Source organism: Protopterus annectens, chromosome 7.part0, assembly GCF_019279795.1.
Source record: "Protopterus annectens isolate FY-2018-M chromosome 7.part0, PAN1.0, whole genome shotgun sequence".
Taxonomy (NCBI): Eukaryota; Metazoa; Chordata; order Ceratodontiformes; family Protopteridae; genus Protopterus; species Protopterus annectens.
In genome coordinates, this window is record NC_056739.1 from 68,684,369 (window position 1) to 68,704,543 (window position 20,175).

Genomic DNA, 20,175 nt, shown 5'->3' on the forward strand with positions numbered 1-20,175 from the left:
ATTTTGACTGAAATTTTAGCACTGTCCTTTTTAACCCCCCACCCCCACCCCAACTGGTGAATTTTTGAGAAAAGTTGGTAAATTTCACTTAATAACATTAATTACAGTTATAGACTTCTTTTATTTCAGAAATTGGATATTAATTCACATACTCTTATTCTGTCACTGTTTCATGTTAACAAAACTAATATTTTAAAATTGTCCCTGATTCTGTTGATATTTGTACCTGGCTGGTTGAGAGCTATGGAGCAACATGTTAACACAATTAGAAAATGTGTATTAACACGCATTTTTCTGACGTACAAGACGCCTACAACTGTAATTATAAGTATACTCTTTCACAATCGCCAGTTTTAGGAGACGTAATAAGCAGCATAGCAAATTTCTGAGATATAATCAGATACATTAGAGAGATGCTGTGCTGATGTTTTACCCTTACTGGCATAACAAAGCTAACCGCACATGGAAAGGGGTTGCTCTGCAGTTTCAATGTGTGGACTCCTCGACCAGTACGTACACAGTAACATTCCCCCCTCCCGCACACTTCATGTTCATACAGTTCCTATGAAAATCACACTTCTTGCACTTTTGTGATCAGTTAGAAGTGACAAATATTTAAGGATTAAGCTGAGCATCTAATGCCATGCCAGGTGTTATCACAAATAATACTCACTGGGCGATGCAACCCAGCTGTTGTTACCTGTTTGGCCTCTGACCTTACCAAGCTGGCAACCGGAAGCAACGAGGGACGAGTGGCTTCGGTGCTATTCTTTTAGTTTCTGTTAGCCGAAGACATGTTGTAAACTCATTATTTTTCTGTCATTTGCGAACCTTAACCTTCTTGGATTTCACCTTTTGGTGGTTTTAACAGTAACATGGCTGGGCTAGGTGATGAAGAACTAAGAAAACAACTGAAGGATCTCGGGTACCAACCTGGCCCCATTGATGATCAGACCAGACGACTGTACCGACATAAGCTGCAGAGACTGAAACACGATAGCAGACTAAAGCCCAAAAGGCCACAGCTGCCTACATCTTGGCAAGCACCCGATTTTGGATCAGGACGAAGTAACTGGCAAGAACCCGAGCCGGAGCAGAGGACGACTGATGTTAGCTTCCCTCGTTACTATTCCAGCCCTTACTCTGCAGCAGGAAAGGCCAGAGATTCCGATGAAGATATGCCGGAGGAAGAAGATGACAAGGAGTATCAGAGTGCACAAAACCAGAAGAAAGTGTCTGCAGCGAAGGTGATAAAAAGGCCACCCTTAAGAAGCAACAAATCCCTGGAACATTATTTGTCTTGGGCATTGTACATTGCCACTATTGTACTACTGGTGGTCTTTTTAGCTCTAGTGTGTTTCAAAACTATGCGTTTGGCACGACTTAAGGATTCAGATCGAAACAGTAAGAGCGATTTCTTTACTTACTGAAACTGTTTACTTTCTGTTCATACGCATATTCAACGTTTTATTTTCATACGTTATATAGATGTTTATTTTGTGAGAGTAGTGGCAAACGCACAAGTGGGATTTAAATGTTTCAAACGTTTGCCATTCTTTCTGTGCTACTTTAACAGCAAAAATGTAGTAGTGTGTGTTACATCATTTGTAAAGGGGATAATGATAATAAATCACTTAAAGGAGGTAACTGACACTTTTGAACATCATATGTGCATATTGTTACCCAGCAAGGAAGATTGAATTGTAGCTGGAAATGTGGTGGAGTAGTTGATGCGTTTCTGCTCAAAAGCCAGCAGAGTTTTGTTTGTATTTATATTTTTTTGGGAAGTGCACTCATCAGTATTGACTCGTTTCAGGTTAGGCCTGGATATAATACAAAACATTTCACAAAAATATAGAAATGTAAGCAACAGAGTAGTGTAGACCAGTTATATATAAAAAAAACTTTGTGTATACATTTAATGCAATGTACAATCAAGCAGAGTGCAATATATACATAGGTTCATAGGTAGGTACTAGGCTATTGGCTCTAGGGCCTATATAAGCCTAGCCAAACAGTACTCTGGCTTTTGCCACCCAAGAAAATTATTTTCCTGTGCCCCTGTCAAGCAGAGCTGCAGAAGTGATCCCCGGGGTGAATTTCCTATCTCCCATCCAGTCATCAAGATTTTTCTTGAAGAGTGCTAATGAGGAGCTTTGTTTGATATAGATAGGTAGTTTGTTCCAGAGTATGGGAAGTCTCTGGGACAGGAATCTATCCCTCCAGTATGTTCTGTTTATTGTGGTGACAAGGTTTAGGTCCATAGAGCGTGTAGCTCGGAGTGATTGGGATTTCTTTACGTGGAGCATGTCCAACAGCTCTGGGTTTGACATAGCTTTGTATGTTAGGCAGAGATCGCCTCTGAGCAGGCGATATGCGACAGAGTGAAGCTGGAGTTTTTTGAGACTGTCTGCGTAGGGCATCTGTTTGAGGCCGGTAATCCTCTTTGTGAGGTATTTCTGTGGCCTTTCCAGTTGTTGATGTCTTGTGAGGTACATACCAAAAGGGATATAATGGGTCTAATGAGTGATGACTAGAGGGGAACAATGACCTCCTTTTTTTCCTGAACAAGAAACCTTTTGTGATGGTGTGCCACGTAGAAGGATTTCCTGACTGCTGTGGTGATGTGATTATCAAAGGAGAGACTACTGTCCACCTATGTCCCAAGGTCTCTTATCACACTTTAGGTGTTGAGTAGACTACCGCCTATGTGGTAGTTCATGGGTACAGAGTTTTTACCAAAATGGATGACGGTGCACTTTTTGGCATTGAGCTTGAGGCCATGGCTTTGATACCAGGCATCTGTCTCAGTGAGGCCCTTTTGTAGGATGTCCACATCGTTAGGAGTTTTGCAGTCATCTGCGAACTTTGTAAGCCAAAGACCTTCTGTGTTAGCCTGTACTTCAGAGAAGTAGATACCAAACAGGAGAGGACCTAAGACTGAACCCTGTGGTACTCCACTTGTCACTGGTCTGAAGTTGGATTTAGTCTGCTACTTTCACAGTGTGGATTCTGTCAGTGAGCCAGTTGGCAACCCATCTTGTGACATAGGGATTTATACCTACATTAGTTTCTAAAGTTGGTTATAGTCTGAAGTGTGGCACTGTTTTTCTTGAAGGCAAAATCAAAAATTGGAAGACCATAATCGAGCTGAGAGATCTTCTTTGCAAGTAGCTTCTCTGTCTGGTTGGGATAGAAAAAGGAGATCTTTTTGGCCCAGAAGAGGAGAAAGTTTATTTTGGTTCTCACTTTGTCTTTGAGTGATCAAGCCATAATCCTAGTCTTTATGGAGTGGTTGAGTAAGTTAGTCAGGTGTTTAAATTTTCTTTGGAGTTCCAAAAAAGTATAGTTTTGGTCTTGGGTTTGAGAAGGAGTTTATGAGCCACTAGTGGAGATCATGTAAGTCTGACTGACTGGAGTTGGCATTGAATGTTGGTGTAAGAGTCACCTGATCCATAAATGACCATATCATCAGCATAGAGGATAAGTGGGAGATGGGGAAGTTTGCTAATGAGTATGGTGAAGAGGAAGGGGGTAGAAATGGATTCTTATGGTATACTTTTGGTAATGGGTAGAAATTCTGATTGTGAGGATCCTATTTTAACTCTGAAGTGTCTGTCACTAGGAGCTTTTAAACTAGGGAATGATGTCTGGACTGATATCAATTTTGGTTTGTTTGACTGCCATTTTCAAAACAATGAGGTCAAATGCCTTTGTCAGGTCTATAAATGGGACACTTGTAAGGAGGCCACTGTCAGAGTTTTGCAGGATGTCATCAGTTAGGGACCAGGGCGCTGTCATAGTACTTTGTCTGGGCCCAGAATCCATGTTATTTGGAGGACAGCAGGGGATACTGCTGGATATAAAAAAGGGTTGGGAGGATGGATATTGGACAGAAGTGGGAGGTGTCTTTTGGGTCATTTTGCTTTGTGAGGGGTTTAATTAGAGCAGTTTTCCAAATCTGTGGCATGATGTTTTGTGTGAGGCATAGATTATATATGTGAGTGAGAGGAAGACCTAGATGAACTCTGTAGTGATGTATGGACCAGGGGTTTATGTTGCCAGATCCAGGGGAGATTGTCAGTGGAAATATTTTCAAGTAGAATAAAGACCTCTTTGGGATGTATGCATTTGAAGCAGAAGAGGGGAATGAATGGGTCTGTGAAAGATTGCCTCTTCCATTTTATGTATTTGTTAGTTGTACAGTTGTGTTCATTTCATTGGACAGCGCAGTGGTGCAGCAGTTGCAGTAGTTGCAGTGTCGCCTCACAGCAAGAGGTTCTCCAGTTTGATTCTCGGCTGGGGTGCCTTCTGTGAGGAGTTTGCATGTCCTCCCTGCATCCGTGTGGGTTTCCTCTGGGTGCTCCGGTTTCCTTCCACGTTACAGAGGCATGTATCTGGAGCATTTCTCCCCTGGCCTCCGCTGAAAATTGGATTTTTTCCAAGTTGGGACTTTCCTGGTAAACGCATGTTAAATAAATAAATTTAAATTCCTTTGTACAGCAATGACCTTGGCAACAGCACAGCAACATGTGCAGAAGTAAAAGTGTTATGGAGTATTTTATTTAGAAAGAGAAGGCTGTAAAGAAGACATTATGCAGTACAGAATAGCAGAGTAAGTTACTGTAAGACGTTCATAGAATAAATTATACTTTGATATTGTGATGTTTTACTTTTGATTGAGATCAAACAAGTTTAGCATTGAACAGCAGTTTGACTCATGCCCCAGACATAACATTCCCAGCATTTTTGTAAGGTGCTTTAAAGTTAGCCTTGAATATGAATTAATTTTGTTTACAATCAAATGCCTATAAAGCATAACCATTGTGAGAGAATACTACAGTTTGTAGGAACAACTTTACAAAATTTGTTTTTGCTATCTTAAGTCAATAATCTGATCTTTAGAGGTAGTCTACCCTGGTTTTGAGAGTGAAGAGTGTAATGATAGCAATTGGCTGACCTCCTAATTACTGGGGGACTGAAGTCTGATGCAGCAGTCAGTAGTTGAGAGAGGTAAATAATGAAATGGTTTATAAGAAACTGGTAAGTTAAGGGAGAGTAAGTCTGCAGATGTTCTTGCCAGTAGTTTGTCATACCTCTGTTGTGGGATAAGTTAAATGCCATCACTGGAAGTGCAAATTCCAGCTCTGGGAGGAACATATTAATGTGCTGCTTGTGAGAAAGTTGGTTAGTTTGTAAGGAATGTTATGCTGTTTTGGCATTTTGTGTCCTAGTCTGTTTCTATTTGCTATTTAAAGGTAATGATGAGATAAAGTCATAGTCCAAAGTATTTGTGGACTTGTATCCTAGAAGACAGAAATAGAGGTTATCCTTGTGGTAGGAACACTGCACCTTGTTTCACTTTGGACTATTATTTTATTTGTATGCAGTATTGTTAAAGTAACTACTAAGGGCCCCTTGCCAACTCTTAGGCCACAATGAGCTGAGCTGTTTGTTTACGTCTCCATGTCTGTAAGTGATTTTTCATTTTGATAGTATTTTCTGTTTTATGTTATTTAAAGGGTATTTAATTGTGTTAGATAGGGAGAAGGGTCTGGAAGTTCCTGCTTTCCAGGTTATACTTAGCTTAATAAAGTGGAGCAAAGTGTATTGCAGGTATGATAGTTGCAGCATCTGGTGGGATTGCTTTCTTACTTAGTCATTAGAAGCATATTCCTGTTCATGGTGATGAACGATAATGACATTTTCACCTGCACCAGATTTGAAGCAGAAGGGAAATTTGGAGGATTTTAGTGGAAAAGACCGTCTAAAAACTGCTTAGCTTTGTTGACCTAAATTAAGCAATTTTTGTGCCAAACATGAGAGTTCTTGGGGTCGTACTGTGGATGGTTGTGGGCTTGGAGGAGCTGTGGTCCGTGGGGAGAAATGTTTTACGCTTACTTTTGGTGAGGGAGAGGCCATTATTTGGAATGAGGTTTGAAGAGCAGGTTCTTATAAATGCATATCTGTATCTGAAAATGAAGTCAGGTTGTGCACACTGTTGTTACAGATATTGTCACTGGTGCTGTGGGGTGGAAAGTAAATGAGAACTGCAAGGCAGACCAGAGTTAAAATGCATAGTTTTTGATGGTGGACAGGCTGAGCAATCCAGCTTTTTCTTGACACTCATAGGGTACTTTCCTCTGAAAAATGTGAATTTGCTGCTCGATTTTCTTCATTGGTATCTTCCCCCTTTATAAGCTCGGATAAAGATTTCTTTATTGGAGATGCTGCCTTGGACTTCTGTGATTTCTAGATACCTGATTACAGTGACCTTGTCTCAAGCGTGTGTGTGTGTGTGTGTGTGTGTGTGTGTGTGTGTGTGTGTGTGTGTGTGTGTGTGTGTGTGTGTGCGTGCCATATAATGTTACATTTTGCCTACCTTGATGTGCTAGGATACATGATTTATTAACTAGTCCATTCATCTCTGCTTTGGTCATCTCTTTCCATCTGCTTTGAAGGAAGCCTTGGGAATCCCATGGCTGAAAAAAAAAATCCACAGTTTATCCTGATAGTATCGATACTTACTTACTGCTAGGTTTCTAACTTTTCCTTTACTGTTAACATTATTGAGAGAGCTGTTTTTTCTTCTTCTAGGAGTGTCTAGTCTGTGACCCATTCCCATTTGGTTATTGCACAAGGCATGGCACTCGGACAGTCCTTACCAAGGTTGTGAATAACTTTCTCTTGGCTAAGTGCTGCTACTCCATCTCGGTGGTTCTTGATTTCTCTTCATTCTTTGATATGGTGGACTATTAATTTCATTAGGTTACCTATGGGACTAAAAAACTCCACACCCTCCTTCAAAAGCCTACTTAAAACATACCTCTTCACCAACCATCTGTGCACCTGTAATTGACCCCCTGAATCCTCGTCCGCTTACTGTTTCTACACCCCATCTGTCCTGGGCAACACAAACACCACCATCTAACTATACCTCTCTGTGTGCGCACGTGTGTGTGTGTGTGTGTGTGTGTGTGTGTGTGTGTGTGTGTGCATATATATTGTGTGTGCGTGTATATATAGATTATATTTGTGTGTGTTTGTGTATGAATATATATGTATGTATACTCTTGCATGTATATTTGCTTGAATGTATATATATGGAAAACTTAAACATTTATATACTCTTATTCAGTTGTGAAATATCTTGCAATGCTGTACCAGGTTCTTATTTACTCTCATTGTATATTCTGTACACTTGTACTTTTAACCAAAAGAGGGAATATCCTCTTATTGTATACCAACAGCTGTAAAGTCTACCTTCTGTATGCTACTACTGTGTAATGTCTCTTGTAAATTTTTCTTCTCTTTGTAAACTTATGGAGTTTTTCTCCCTAGGACTCCGCTCACTTGTTGTCCAATCGGACTATCCTGGCAAACAAATGTTAAATAATAACAATAATAATTTTCCTGGATTGGTTTGTTCTCTTTCTTTGTGTGTGTGTACCCAGTGGATAGCTTTTTTTAGTGTCCATTTATTTTCCAGTTACTGTTTGTCAGAGCCATGTGGAATGCCATACATTTTGGGTTTGTTTTATTTTAATGCTTCTGTTAGGTCTTCTGCACCAGATAGGGTCACAAGACATATCTTTGTCACTTGTCTTTTGAGCTAGTCAGTAATTCACATTTTATCAGTTTTAATTTTACAGCCTCAGTTGTTAATTTTTATTATACCATGATCCCCCCAAAACGTGCACGCTGATTGGCCAGCGTGCCCGTTGTAAATCGAGTTATACTAATGGAAAAAGGTCCGGTCGCCCGGACTTTTTTCCATTAGTATAACTTTTTAAACACTGTTCGCTATGTTAAATGGGTTTAACATAGCGAGACAGCTTTAAAATAAGCAACGGAGATCTCCGCTGCTTATTTTAGCTGTCTCGCCATGTTAAACCCATTTAACATAGCGAGGCAGTGTTTAAACAACGGAGAAAGCAAGATCTCCGTTGCTTTTAATCTCGCTATGTTAAATGAGTTTAACATAGCGAGACAGTTTTAAAATAAGCAACGGAGATGTCCGTTGCTTATTTTAACTGTCTCGCTATGTTAAACTCATTTAACATAGCGAGACATAAAAAGCAACGGAGATCTTGCTTTCTCCGTTGCTTTTGCACAGTTTGATGTACCGCGCAGGCGCGCAGTACATCAGAACTGCCGCGGATGCCAAGACATCTGCGGAAGGGCAGTAAACAGGCATTATACTATGCCATTATTTAAGAAAAGTAATAGTTTCTTTTCTTAAATAATGTCATATAATAGCAATAACCACTTCTGGTGTGGGTAATGCTAAATTTACCACGGTTGGCTTTTTGGTCCTCGGCTTCGCCCTCGGGACCAAACCACGCCAACCGTGGGTAAATTTAGCATTACCCACACCCAGGCGTGGGTTATTGCTATATTGTAACAGTGATCAGATTTTTTTATGTATATTAATACATTTGAATTTAAACCTGAGAGGTGGCAAAAGGGAAGTGTTCTTCACTCAGTGAAGTAGTAATATATTTTTATTTATTAATAACATTTTTCGTATGTGCGTATTTAGATGGCAGTGTGGTCACTCACAACATAGGGAGTGCCAACATTATTGTTCTTGGGCAGGAGAAGGGACAAGGGTGGGCTGGTATGCAGGAGTTGGACATGAAGATGTACCTGTCTTTTGGGGGGAGTAGGTTAGGCATGGCAGTGTCAGCATATGATCAGATATGAAACGCTGCTCACGTGTAACAGCAGAGCTGGTAGGATCTGTTTAGGAAAGGTGAAATAATGTAAGGTGCACAACAGAGTAGTGGGTTCATAAAGTGAGATTAGAGCCAGTGATATAAATATGACATCTCTGTTCGTGGCAGCTGTTGATCATAAAATGGCTATCTTTCTGCTCACAGATGTAACTCGCCGGCTTGCTTAGCTTTTGCTCGTTTTACTTAGAAAATTAACTACATTATTATTGTCCCCTTCTCATCACTGCCAAGGGGTATTTAATATGTTGATGTAGGACACACACACTTCTCTGTAGAGCACAGGTTGTACCTTTTGTTGCCAGTAGCACACGAGTGCTGAAACAAAGTAGAAGCACACCTCCAATTAGACGAAGTTGCAACTTTCCAGTGACTTAAAAACAGCAAAGATGTGTGTCTTTAACCACAACCTGTAACAAAACAGAAAAAAAGACACACTGGAACAATACAGCAGTAGAAAAACTTCTGTATTTGTAAGCCGAACCGAGTAAAACAGTCAATGGACCACTTCTTCTTAATATTGTTACTGTACTGTTCCAGTTGTCTTTTTTTTTTCTGCTTTCCAGTGACTGCTTTAGTGTCACGGTGTACTGACAGTTGAGATCAAATGTGAGATGTTGTATCTGCTGCAGTCAGAACTTAATATGTTGGAGACAGAAGTTAGGCAAAGGCTTCTTGTGGAGAATTTTCTTCAAGCAGACACACCAACTGGCAACCCATGACGAGTGCAATGTTTGATGAAACGTGATGGAACAAAAGTGTTATCTGGATGTGAGCTGTGTTTTTCTAGCTGATTATTGAGAATATGAGCATGTCTGGTTATGTGAAGTAGTTCTGTACGACCTTTTTTTTTTTCTCTCCAAGAACAGAATGAACGTTTTCTAATTTGCTAAAGGAACCCCACTGTTCTTTCAAACCATGTTGATATGCTTCCTTGGTAGCTGAATACTGTTTTTAAGCATTAGCTTAATATTAATTCGAATATTTTATTGTTCTTGCCATTCTGTAAAATCAAAAATATTTTTTATTTTCTAATCTTCAGAGTTTTTATTTATTTATTGGCTACGTTCCTCCACAGTTGTCATGCCGTGTTCCCCTTTATAGTCTCAGTTCTCCATTTCATTTTTCTTCAGTACAGTGTTGGGATGAAAGCTATGGCAGTCATAGCCATCGTCCTGTGGGGTTAGAATTTGTTTTGTTTTTCTCCCTGTTGGTCTGTAGGAACATTGCAGTGCTTTGCTGAATGTGCGTTGTTTCCACACAGCCATGTCTCCTAGCTAGAGTGCATTAGCACTCTTTAGCAGGTGCATGCTCCCAGAAGTTATTGTACTTTTTGGGGAATCCCCTGATGATCCACCAGCTAGTGCTTCTTGTAGTGGGACTTCACCCGCTGCCTCCAGTTTGGGTTGGCCACTCAGCCCTATCCATGCCTAGCTGACTGTTAAAGCACATTGGTCCACTGGGACAAACCAGCATCAGCTGTTGTATCAAAACATCTGTACCATACATCCATACTTTGAGCTTTGTTGGCATTATTCTGTTAGGGAGAGTAGCCATTTTTATGTAATAAAGATTGACTTTTCCTGTTTTGCTGTCTGTTTGGGGTATTGAGGCTTTTTCGCACGGACAGCTCTTCTTTTGACTCTGTTGTAAATACTATTGGACACATTCTCAAATTTTGTAGATTTTTTTGTACATTATTAAGACTGCAGAGGAGGTTACTCAGTGCTTTGTACAAAGACTTTTTGAATGTTTTACAAAGTTTTTGTCATCTGTTTCCATAACTTTTTAACATTCATACTCATGGAGTTTGCCATGTCCGTACACCATGTCTAATAATTCTTTTTTTGTTTAACTGTATCTCACCTCTTTTTTTTTTTTTTGTTTTCTTTTTTAATTCATAAATGCACCTAACCACTGGGTTACCGGTATCTCTCTTACTTTTTGGATCACGGCTCCCATTTTATTTTGACTGGCATCTGTTTGAAACCCAAAATATTCATATCACATTATTTTAACTGCAAAGCATCTGTAACTAGATTTTTAAGTATTAAAAAAAAAAACTCTTCTCCTGTTCATTGCTGCACTCTTTGACTACATTTTCCTCTAACAGGAGACATAGTCATCTTAGGCATATTGGATACTCATTCCCACAAACCTTTTTTTAATGCCTGCTTGTATTTGGCATTGTTATTTGTGCAACTGCTCATATTTTTTCCAAATCGTGTTTCAAGTCCCCCGACCTTAGGTATTTGGCTTTGTTAAACTGTTTTTAACCCACCAGATGTGCAGTAGCGGGCACCACCCAACACCCAGTAGCAGTGTGACGTTACAGAGCAGTCATGAATAAACATTTTCCTGTGTTTGTCTTCCGAATGAATATTCATTGAGGTAAGCAAACATACTGTGGACATGTTTAGTCCTTGAAAATTCAAAGAAATTCACTAAAAGGAAGTCCCTAAACAGACGCACACAAATATTAATTTTTTTTCCCCTTAGCTTTTGCAGTGGGGGCAAGCCCCCTGCTTCTAAAATATACCATCTCCGAGATTGCACTACATTGAGGAAGAAGGTGAACTACAATTACACAATGAATATTCATGATGTTAGAGGCAAATGTGCATGCTATGCCTTTCATGGAGCTTTTGCATATTACCTTGTTTGGATACTCGCTTCTGGGCCCATCTCATTTGCTCACTCAACTGAGTGCAGTGAGATCATATTCTGATTTCAGGCACTCCTACTGTGTACAAAGAGAGCATCTGGGAAAGAGAATAAAAAAAAAAATTTCAAGCTTGTTTCCTGCCTTTCCTGTGGTCTAGACTGTTTGTAGGCTTCTGAGCCCCCAAGCCCTTCTGTATTGGAGGGAAGCCTTCTAGCTTAGTTTTGTTTCTTATAACTAGACAGTTTTCTAGTTTCAGCGCTCAAATCTGTTTCTTTGAACTCGGCACTTGTTCAGAACTCATTGTAAGCACTACATAAGCTACAAATTACTACAGCACTCAACTTTCCTCACTTGTCTAGTGGAAAGCAGTTTTTAGTACTTAATAAATAAGCACTTATCCAGGCATGTCTAAGCGTCGGCTCCCAGTGATTTTTCCTGTCTACCAGATGAATCTGGGCATCTTGGGGCAATGCAGCAATTGCCTCATGTACACAGACAACCCTCTCCTCCTACCACCCAACACTACAACCTGTGAGAGATGCACTTATGTAGCCAAACTGGAAGCAAAGCTCTCTTCACCCAAGACTAGACTAGACAGTCAAGAGGAGAAGGTAAACACTTGCACCACACCACACTCATCACATGGTCCCTCAAAACATACACCACCAAAACACACCCCTAGAAACACAAAACACACACATTCGCGGAGGCTCTCAATAAAAACCTGCCCAAGCATCAGGGACATCCAAAGCATAAACGCAAGCAAACTCCACCCCCAACACAACCCAAATAACACATGGCCCACAAACTCAGTGTGCCACTCAACCACAGCCCATAAGGCATAACAACGTATCCAACACTCTAGTCATAGGTGACTCTATAGTCAGGCACACTGATGTTCCACTCACTAGACTAAACAAGGAGAAAGTTACTGTCAGCTGCCAGTCATGTGCCAGGATCCGCCACATAACGCATGCACTCAGGTCACTCCACAATAAGTACAAATATGACACTGTCATTGTCCATGTTGGTGTGAATGACCTGAGACGTACCTCCCTGGACTACATGAAAAGAGACATGGAGGAGCTCTCCGATCTTGTATCCCAGGCAGGTATGACCCTAACCCTGAGTAGCATCCTGCCATCACCCAGAATGATACCACAGTACAAGGACAAAATGATTGACTTCAACAATTGGCTAAGCTTCTGGTGTCATTCTAAGGGGATCCAGTATTTGTCTGCCTGGGACGACATGATCGACAGTCCACAATGCTTGCCAGAGATGGCCTGCACCTGTCGCCCTTAGGATTCCGAATACTGGCTAAGGCTCTTGCCACCCCTATAGTGCCTTTTTTAGGCAAGGTTCAAATGACAAATTCACCACCGTAACGGGTACAAGCAAGCAAAATCTGAGGGTAATGCTACTCAATGCTAGAAGTCTAAACCTCAAAATGCACTCACTCGAGGCACTCCTTAAAATGGAGAACATTGACATCTGTGCAGTGACAGAGACCTGGTTCAAAGCTCCAGAGAGCACCCTTGCATTACCAGGCTTCAATTTATACCACACCTTTCGGCCACATAACCCAGAAAGAAGCACTAAAGGCGGAGGCATGTCCATATTCATTAAGGATATCCACACCTCCAGGCTAGTTGCACAGCATAATGCATCCGAGATTATCCAAGTGCAACTAACTCTGGGCAAGACCACAATCCAAATTGTAGCTTGCTACAGACCCCCCACCATGCCCCAGGATTCACACTCCTCATTTCTTGATACACTGGAAAGTATTAGGGTGCAACCCAACACCCTAATAATGGGCGATTTCAACTACCCCACCATTATCTGGGAAAACTACTCGTGTACCAACTCTGTTGCTCATCGTTTTCTAGAATTCATAAATTCCAATGCCTTGGCTCAACTTATTCACACCCCCACCAGGGGCAGCAATATCCTAGACCTGGTCATTACCAACATGGGAAACTGGTGTTCCACACCAGAGGTCAATTCCTCGTTGGTCAGATCCGACCACAAGCTAATCAGCCTAGACATCCACATCCCACCCCCAGCCCCAATTAGGGAAACCATCATAAAAAACTTCTCCAAAGCCAACTTCACACTTCTTAAGACAGAAGTGGCAAACTTCATGACACCCATGCAGACGGACAATAGAGGTATGACTGCCGAATCCTACACAAATGCACTTTATAAGCACTTGTACGAGTGCATGGATCATGCTATCCCTAATAGAACCAAGATGTTATCCTCCTAAAAAGGAAGCCAATCTGGTGGTCCTCTGCCATAAACAAACTCTACAACAGAAGAAAGAAACTGTTGCAAAAAAGAGTAAAATCCCATGACTGCAGGAACTCCCTGGTCAACCTCAGTAAGAAGCTGAGATCCCTCATAAAATCCTCCAAAGCTAGTTATGAAAACAAAATTTGCACGGACTCTAAAGACAACCACAAAGCATTCTATAGCTATGTCAAGAATCTAAATGGGAACACTCAGATCTGCTCTGAGTTACAGCACAATGCCACTAAATATACAGAACCAACTGACATTGCCAGCGTCCTAGCAGATAAGTTCAGTGCTAACTTTACCCCCTTCTCACCCCCTAGAGGGCCCATCTCTATACCGGAACAATGCAAAGTTCCTATAATCACGGCTGCACAGGTAAAAGCACACTCTCCAAAGCCAAGAACACAGCATCCATGGGACCTGACAATATCCCAGGCTGCGTTCTACACGAACTACAGAATGAACTGGCACCCTACCTAAGTACCATGTTCAATCATAACCTCACCTCAGGCTTTGTACCCAGTGAATGGCGCACCGCAACGGTTATCCCACTCCACAAAGGGGGAGCCACTACGGACCCCAGTAACTACCGCCCCATTAGCCTGACGAGCCTGGTCTGCAAGGCCATGGAACGTATCATTGTGGAACTCGTAAACAAAGACATTGGTAATCTCCAAACTCTGGACCCTACCCAGTTTGGATTTGTAAAAGGCAGATCATGTCTCCTAAATCTGATTGACTTCTTTGAAGCAGTCACCAAAGCCATAGATGAGGGTAAAATGGTTCACACAGCTTATCTAGATCACGCCAAGGCTTTCGACACCATCCCCCACTCTGGAATTATAGATAAGCTCACTAAACTAGGTATAAATCCCTATGTCACAAGATGGGTTGCCAACTGGCTCACGGACAGAACCCACACTGTGAAAGTAGCGGATTCCAAATCCGGCATCAGACCAGTGACAAGTGGAGTACCACAGAGTTCAGTCCTGGGTCCTCTCCTGTTTGGTATCTACTTCTCTGAAGTGCAGGCCAGCACAGACGGTCTTTGGCTAACAAAGTTTGCAGATGACTGCAAACTAGGAGCCATAATCGAAACTCCTAACGATGTGGACAAACTACAAAAGGGCATCACTGAGACAGATACCTGGTGTCAAAGCCATGACCTGAAGCTCAATGCCAAAAAGTGTATTGTCATCTCCTTTGGGTAAAAACTCTGTACCCATGAACTACCACGTAGCTGGTAGTCTACTTAATGCCGAAAATGTGATGAGACCTTGGGACACAGGTGGACAGTAGTCTCTCCTTTGATAATCACATCGCCACAGTGGTCAGGAAATCCTTCTACATGGCTCATCTCATCACAAAAGGATTCTCATCCAGAAAAAAAGGTCATTGTTCCCCTCTACTCATCACTCATTAGACCCATTATAGAGTACAATGCCCCTTTTGGTATGTACCTCACAAGACATCTACAACAACTGGAAAGACCACAGAAATACCTCACAAAGAGGATTACTGGCCTCCAGATGCCCTATGCAGACAGTCTCAAAAAACTACAGCTTTACTCCATCGCATATCGCCTACTCAGGGGCAATCTCTGCCTAACATAGAAAGCTATGTCAAACTCAGAGCTGTTGGACATGCTCCACTAAAAGAAATCCCAATCCCTCCGAGCTACACGCTCTAGGGACCTAAACCTTGTCACCACAATAAACAGAACATGCTGGAGGGATAGATTTCTGTCCCAGAGACTTCCCATACTCTGGAACAGACTACCTATCTATGTCAAACAGTGCTCCTCATTAGCACTCTTCAAGAAAAATCTTGATGATTAGGTTCATAGGTTTATACTAGGCTATCTGCCCTAAGGCATTTATAAGCCTAGCCCAAATTTTTGTGGCTTACGCCACCCCTTATATGAAAAAATACTGTGCCCATTAGTTTGTTGTGCCTCTGTCCAGCAGTGACACAGAGATGATTCCCGGGGTAAACCTACGATCTCCCATCCACAGGTCTAGATTTCTCTTGAACAGAGTCAGCGAGGTGCTCTGCCTCACATGGACCGGGATTTTATTCCACAGCATAGGGAGTCTCTGAGTGATAAATCTATCCCTCCAGCACGCCCTATTTATATCCGTGCTAAGGTTTAAGTCGCTTGCTCTAGTGGTTTTGGTGGATTTGGATTTTTGAGGTGGAGCATGTCCATTAATTCGGGTTGGACATGGCCTTGTATGTCAGGCACATGTCACCTCTGAGCAGACGGTATGCGACTGAATAGAGCTGGAGTTTCTTCAATCTGGCAGCATATGACAGATTTTGGAGTCCCTTTATCCTTTTGGTGAGGAACTTTTGGGGTCTCTCCAATTGCTGCAGATGTCGGGTGAGATACATCCCGAATGGGGCATTGTACTCGATCATTGGTCTGATAAGTGAAGAGTACAGGGGAACAATAACCTCACTAGATCTGGATGTGAATCCCTTCATGATCAGGTGGGCAATGTAGAAGGTCTTTCTAACCACTTTAGCAATGTGAGTGTCAAAAGAAAGGCCACTGTCAACCTGGGTCCCCAGGTCCCTGATAACCTCTTCTGTGTGGATTGCCACCTATATGGTAGCTTGGGGTTACCTTGTTTTTCCCGAAGGGTATGACTATACATTTTTTGGCGTTTAACTTCAGGCCATGGCTCTGGCACCAGCTATCTGTTTCCGTGAGTCCCTTCTGAAGGATATCCGTGTCTGATGCACTTTCCACTATGGCGCCCAGTTTGCAGTCGTCTGCAAACTTTGTCAGCCAAAGTCCTCCTATGTTGGCCTGTACTTCTGAGAAGTAGATGCCAAACAATAGGGGGCCAAGGACCGAGCCCTGTGGGACACCACTTGTGACCGGCTTGGAGTCTGACACAGCGCCAGCAACTCTAACCCTGTGGGTTCTGTCCTTAAGCCAGTTTGCAACCCATCTTGTGACATATGGGTTTACATTTAAGCTGGTAAGTTTTTCTACAATACCCGAGTGGGGTATTGTGTCGAAAGCCTTTGCAAGGTCAAGGTAGGCTGTATGGACTGCCTTTCCTCATCAATGGCCTTGGTGACTGTTTCAAGAAGTCGACCAAGTTCAAAAGGCATGATCTTCCCTTGACAAAGCCAAACTGGGTCGGGTCCAATGTCTGCAAGTCCCTATATCTTTGTTTATGAGCTCCATTATGATCCTCTCCATAGCTTTGCAGACTAGACTTGTTAAGCTTATGGGCGGTAATTACCAGGGTCCGTGAGGCGCTGCCTTTGTGGAGTGGGACAACAGTTGCCGTCGCCACTCCTTGGGCACGTATCCTGTGGTAAGGCTGAGATTAAACAGCTGCCTTATGCGGGTTTAATTCCTCATTTAGCTCGTGTAGCACACAGCCGGGGACACCATCCGTCCCATTGATGCTGTGTTTTTAGCTTTAGAGAGCAACTTACACCGGCGCAGTTGGGTTGTCCGGGAGGCTACACTCGGCTGGGATAGTTATCTCCTTTAGGGGAGAGGGGTGAAGTTTGCACTGAACCTGTCTGCCAGTATGTTGGCAATGTCTGTGGGTTCAGTGATTTTGTATCATTTTGGACTAATTCTGAGCATATCTGGGAGTTTCCACCCAGGTTCCTAACATAGCTGAAAAAGGCCTTATGATTGTCCTTTGAATCCATGGCAATTTTCTCTCAAAATTGGCCTTAGTTGATTTTATGAGTGCTCGTATTTTTTACTAATAATGATCAGGGTGACTTCCCTTTTATGGATTTTGTTCTATCATGTAATAGCTTTCTCCTCTTATTGTAAAGTTTGTTAATGGCTGGGGTCCACCAGACTGGATGTTTGCCCTTTGTGGAAAGAGTCTTGGTTATATTTGGGATTGCCTGATCCATGCAGTCCTGGAGGTGTTCATAGAAGGCATTTGTAAGGGCTTCCGCAGCTTGGGTTGTGGTTTCCACTGGCTCAGGGGCCTTGAAGGATACCACACCAGTCTTGAGTAGTGTGAAGTTTGCTTTAGAGAAGTTCTTCACTATGGTCTTTTTGTTTGGGGTGGGGGCGGATGTGGATTTCCAGTGAGATTAGTTTATGATCAGATCTCACCAATGAGGGATATACTTCGTGTGGAGCATTTTGTCCCCATGTTTGTGACAATGAGATCTAGTATATTTTCTCCTCTCGTGGGAACAGTGACTAGCTGTTCCATGGCATTTGAATTTATGAACTCCAGGAACCGTTGGGCTAGAAAGTTAGGGCTTGAGTAATGTTCCCAGTCTATATTCGGGTAGTTGAAGTCACCCAATATGATGGTGTTTGGAGATACATTTATACCCTCCAGTGTCTTCAGGAAGGCTGTGTGGGGTTCCTGAGTTTGAGAGGGTGGCCTGTAGCATGCTACAATTTGTAGAGCAGTTTTGCCTATGGTTAGTTGCACCTGGATGGTTTCCGAGCTTCGTTGCCACCAACCTGGAGGTGTGGGTATCCTTTATGAATATGGATACACCCCTCCTTTTGTGGTGTGGTCCGGGTTTTGGGGCGGAACGCATGATATGAGGTAAAACCTAATAGTGCCGGGTGCTCTCAGGAGCCTTGAACCAGGTTTCAGTTACAGCACAGACATCGATGTTCTCCATACTGAGAAGGGCCTCGAGTGCGTGCATTTTGAGATTTAGACTTCTGGCATTGAGCAGCATTACCCTCAGTTTCTTCCCATTTTTGTTTTCTAGGGTGGTAGGTTTAGAATTTGAGCCTTGCCTAAAAAAGGCACTATGGGGGTGGCAAGAGCCTTAGCCAATATCCGGAATCCCAGGGGTGACAGGTGCAAGCCGTCCCTTGCGAAGCAGCGTGGCTTGTCAAGCATGTCATCCCAGGCAGACAGACACTGGATCCCCTTTGAATGACACCAGACATTAAAGGAGAACAGTGGGATATTAAATCCGATTTCTGTACCTGCAGTCTTTTGCTGTCCCTTTTATTTCACCCTACCAACAGAAATTCTTACCGCAGCATTAAAAAAATATTCACTCCACTGTTTCACCTCCTAGCCAGCCTCCTTTTCCGTACTAGTTTCACTGCAATTTAAAAATGAAGTTATCCCGCCCTGTAAAATCCTCCAGCTGGCTCGTAATTGTTGACGTCAGAGCTACTACACTTCTGTAGTAGTTACCAGGGAATTCCCTCCCACAAACAGACGTCAGCACTAACATATTAGCTTAGTCTACAGAAGCAGGCAGAGAACCTCCCACTTATTGACGTCACAGCTGTCTTTTCCAGCCCACTCCAAAAACCCAGTATCTACAATGTGGAACTCCCTTTCTGTAGAAGTAAATTGCATCGAGTTCATTATACTGTCGTACTTCAAGAACTTGGATTGCCTGCATTTAACTTTGTTGCTCAGGTAAGTTTTTTAAAATCTTATCAAGTTAATTGTACAGCTAGTTTTTGTTTATAAGCAATTTTGGGGCCGTGACTTTTTTTGTTATCTGGCTTAGTAAGCGATAGTTCTTGTTTTGCCTGCCACGTGCTACACTACTTTTGCTTTCTACTGTTTATTGCTGGGTTATATTTTATGCCTTATTGACTGCTCGGTTATGTTTCAGTACTGTTTTTGTATGTGTATGCTGCTTATTTCTCAACTCTGTGTGTGTGATCCGGTGAGTGTTTGTGGTTTTTCTCGAGTCTGAGTGTGTGTGTGTGTGTGTGTGTGTGTGTGCGAATTCGTGGAGTACATGTGTGTGAATGCTGGCTTTTCTGTCACGGTTGCCGTTTTCTTTTGTTAGGCTGCAAGCCCGGGTAAGTACACTGTGAGAATGAGTGAATGCAAGTGCGAGTATAGAGTGTGTGCAAATGGTCAGTATGTTGATTTTTAATCTGATGCTGCTGTTTCTTTTGCTGTGCGTGAGTGAATGATGAGGGGCAAGTGAGTGTATGTGTGAATGTATTTTCCAACTAGCACACTAAACGTATTGGTGTTAGTAGGAGATGGAGGCACCTAATCAAACGTTCGTTTGGGCAATGGCGATTCCCGAGGCTCGTATTGTGTACTGCTCGGTTATGTGCATTTTTCCCCTAATATCCGGTGCATGTGCATGCTCGTATTTCGGAAGTCTAATTGTAACTGTTTTTGCTGTTTCCTCAAGTCGGAGTGTGTGTGTGCGTGGAGTCTGCGTGAATGCTGGCTTTTCTTTCTTTGTTGAGTCTGTGTGTGCGTGGAGTCTGTGTGAATGCTGGCTTTTCTTTCTTTGTTGAGTCTGTGTGTGCGTGGAGTCTGTGTGAATGCTGGCTTTTCTTTCTTTGTTGAGTCTGCTGCCAACTGAATGTCCATTTCCGTAGTTTGTCTTTTTCTTTATTTCTATTTATAGCAAACTAGCTTGTGTGAAGTGCAGTGTGGGCTGGTCTGTATGCTGATTTTGTATGTCTGCCATTTATGTATGCAAGCAAGGGAGGACTGTGTGTGTATGCAAGGGAGG

The 20,175-nt window shown here is 42.4% G+C and overlaps 1 protein-coding gene across 1 annotated transcript in view; it reads left to right on the plus strand.

The window, feature by feature from the left end:
• Window positions 1–605: 605 nt before the first annotated feature.
• The window catches only part of LEMD2 (LEM domain nuclear envelope protein 2), a 592,375-nt gene continuing 572,805 nt past the window's right edge, over window positions 606–20,175 (plus strand). Inside the window, exon 1 of the mRNA XM_044076486.1 lies at window positions 606–1,404. Within this exon, the coding sequence (XP_043932421.1) occupies window positions 876–1,404 (529 nt within the window). The 5' untranslated portion in view covers window positions 606–875. The remainder of the gene's footprint in view (window positions 1,405–20,175) is intronic.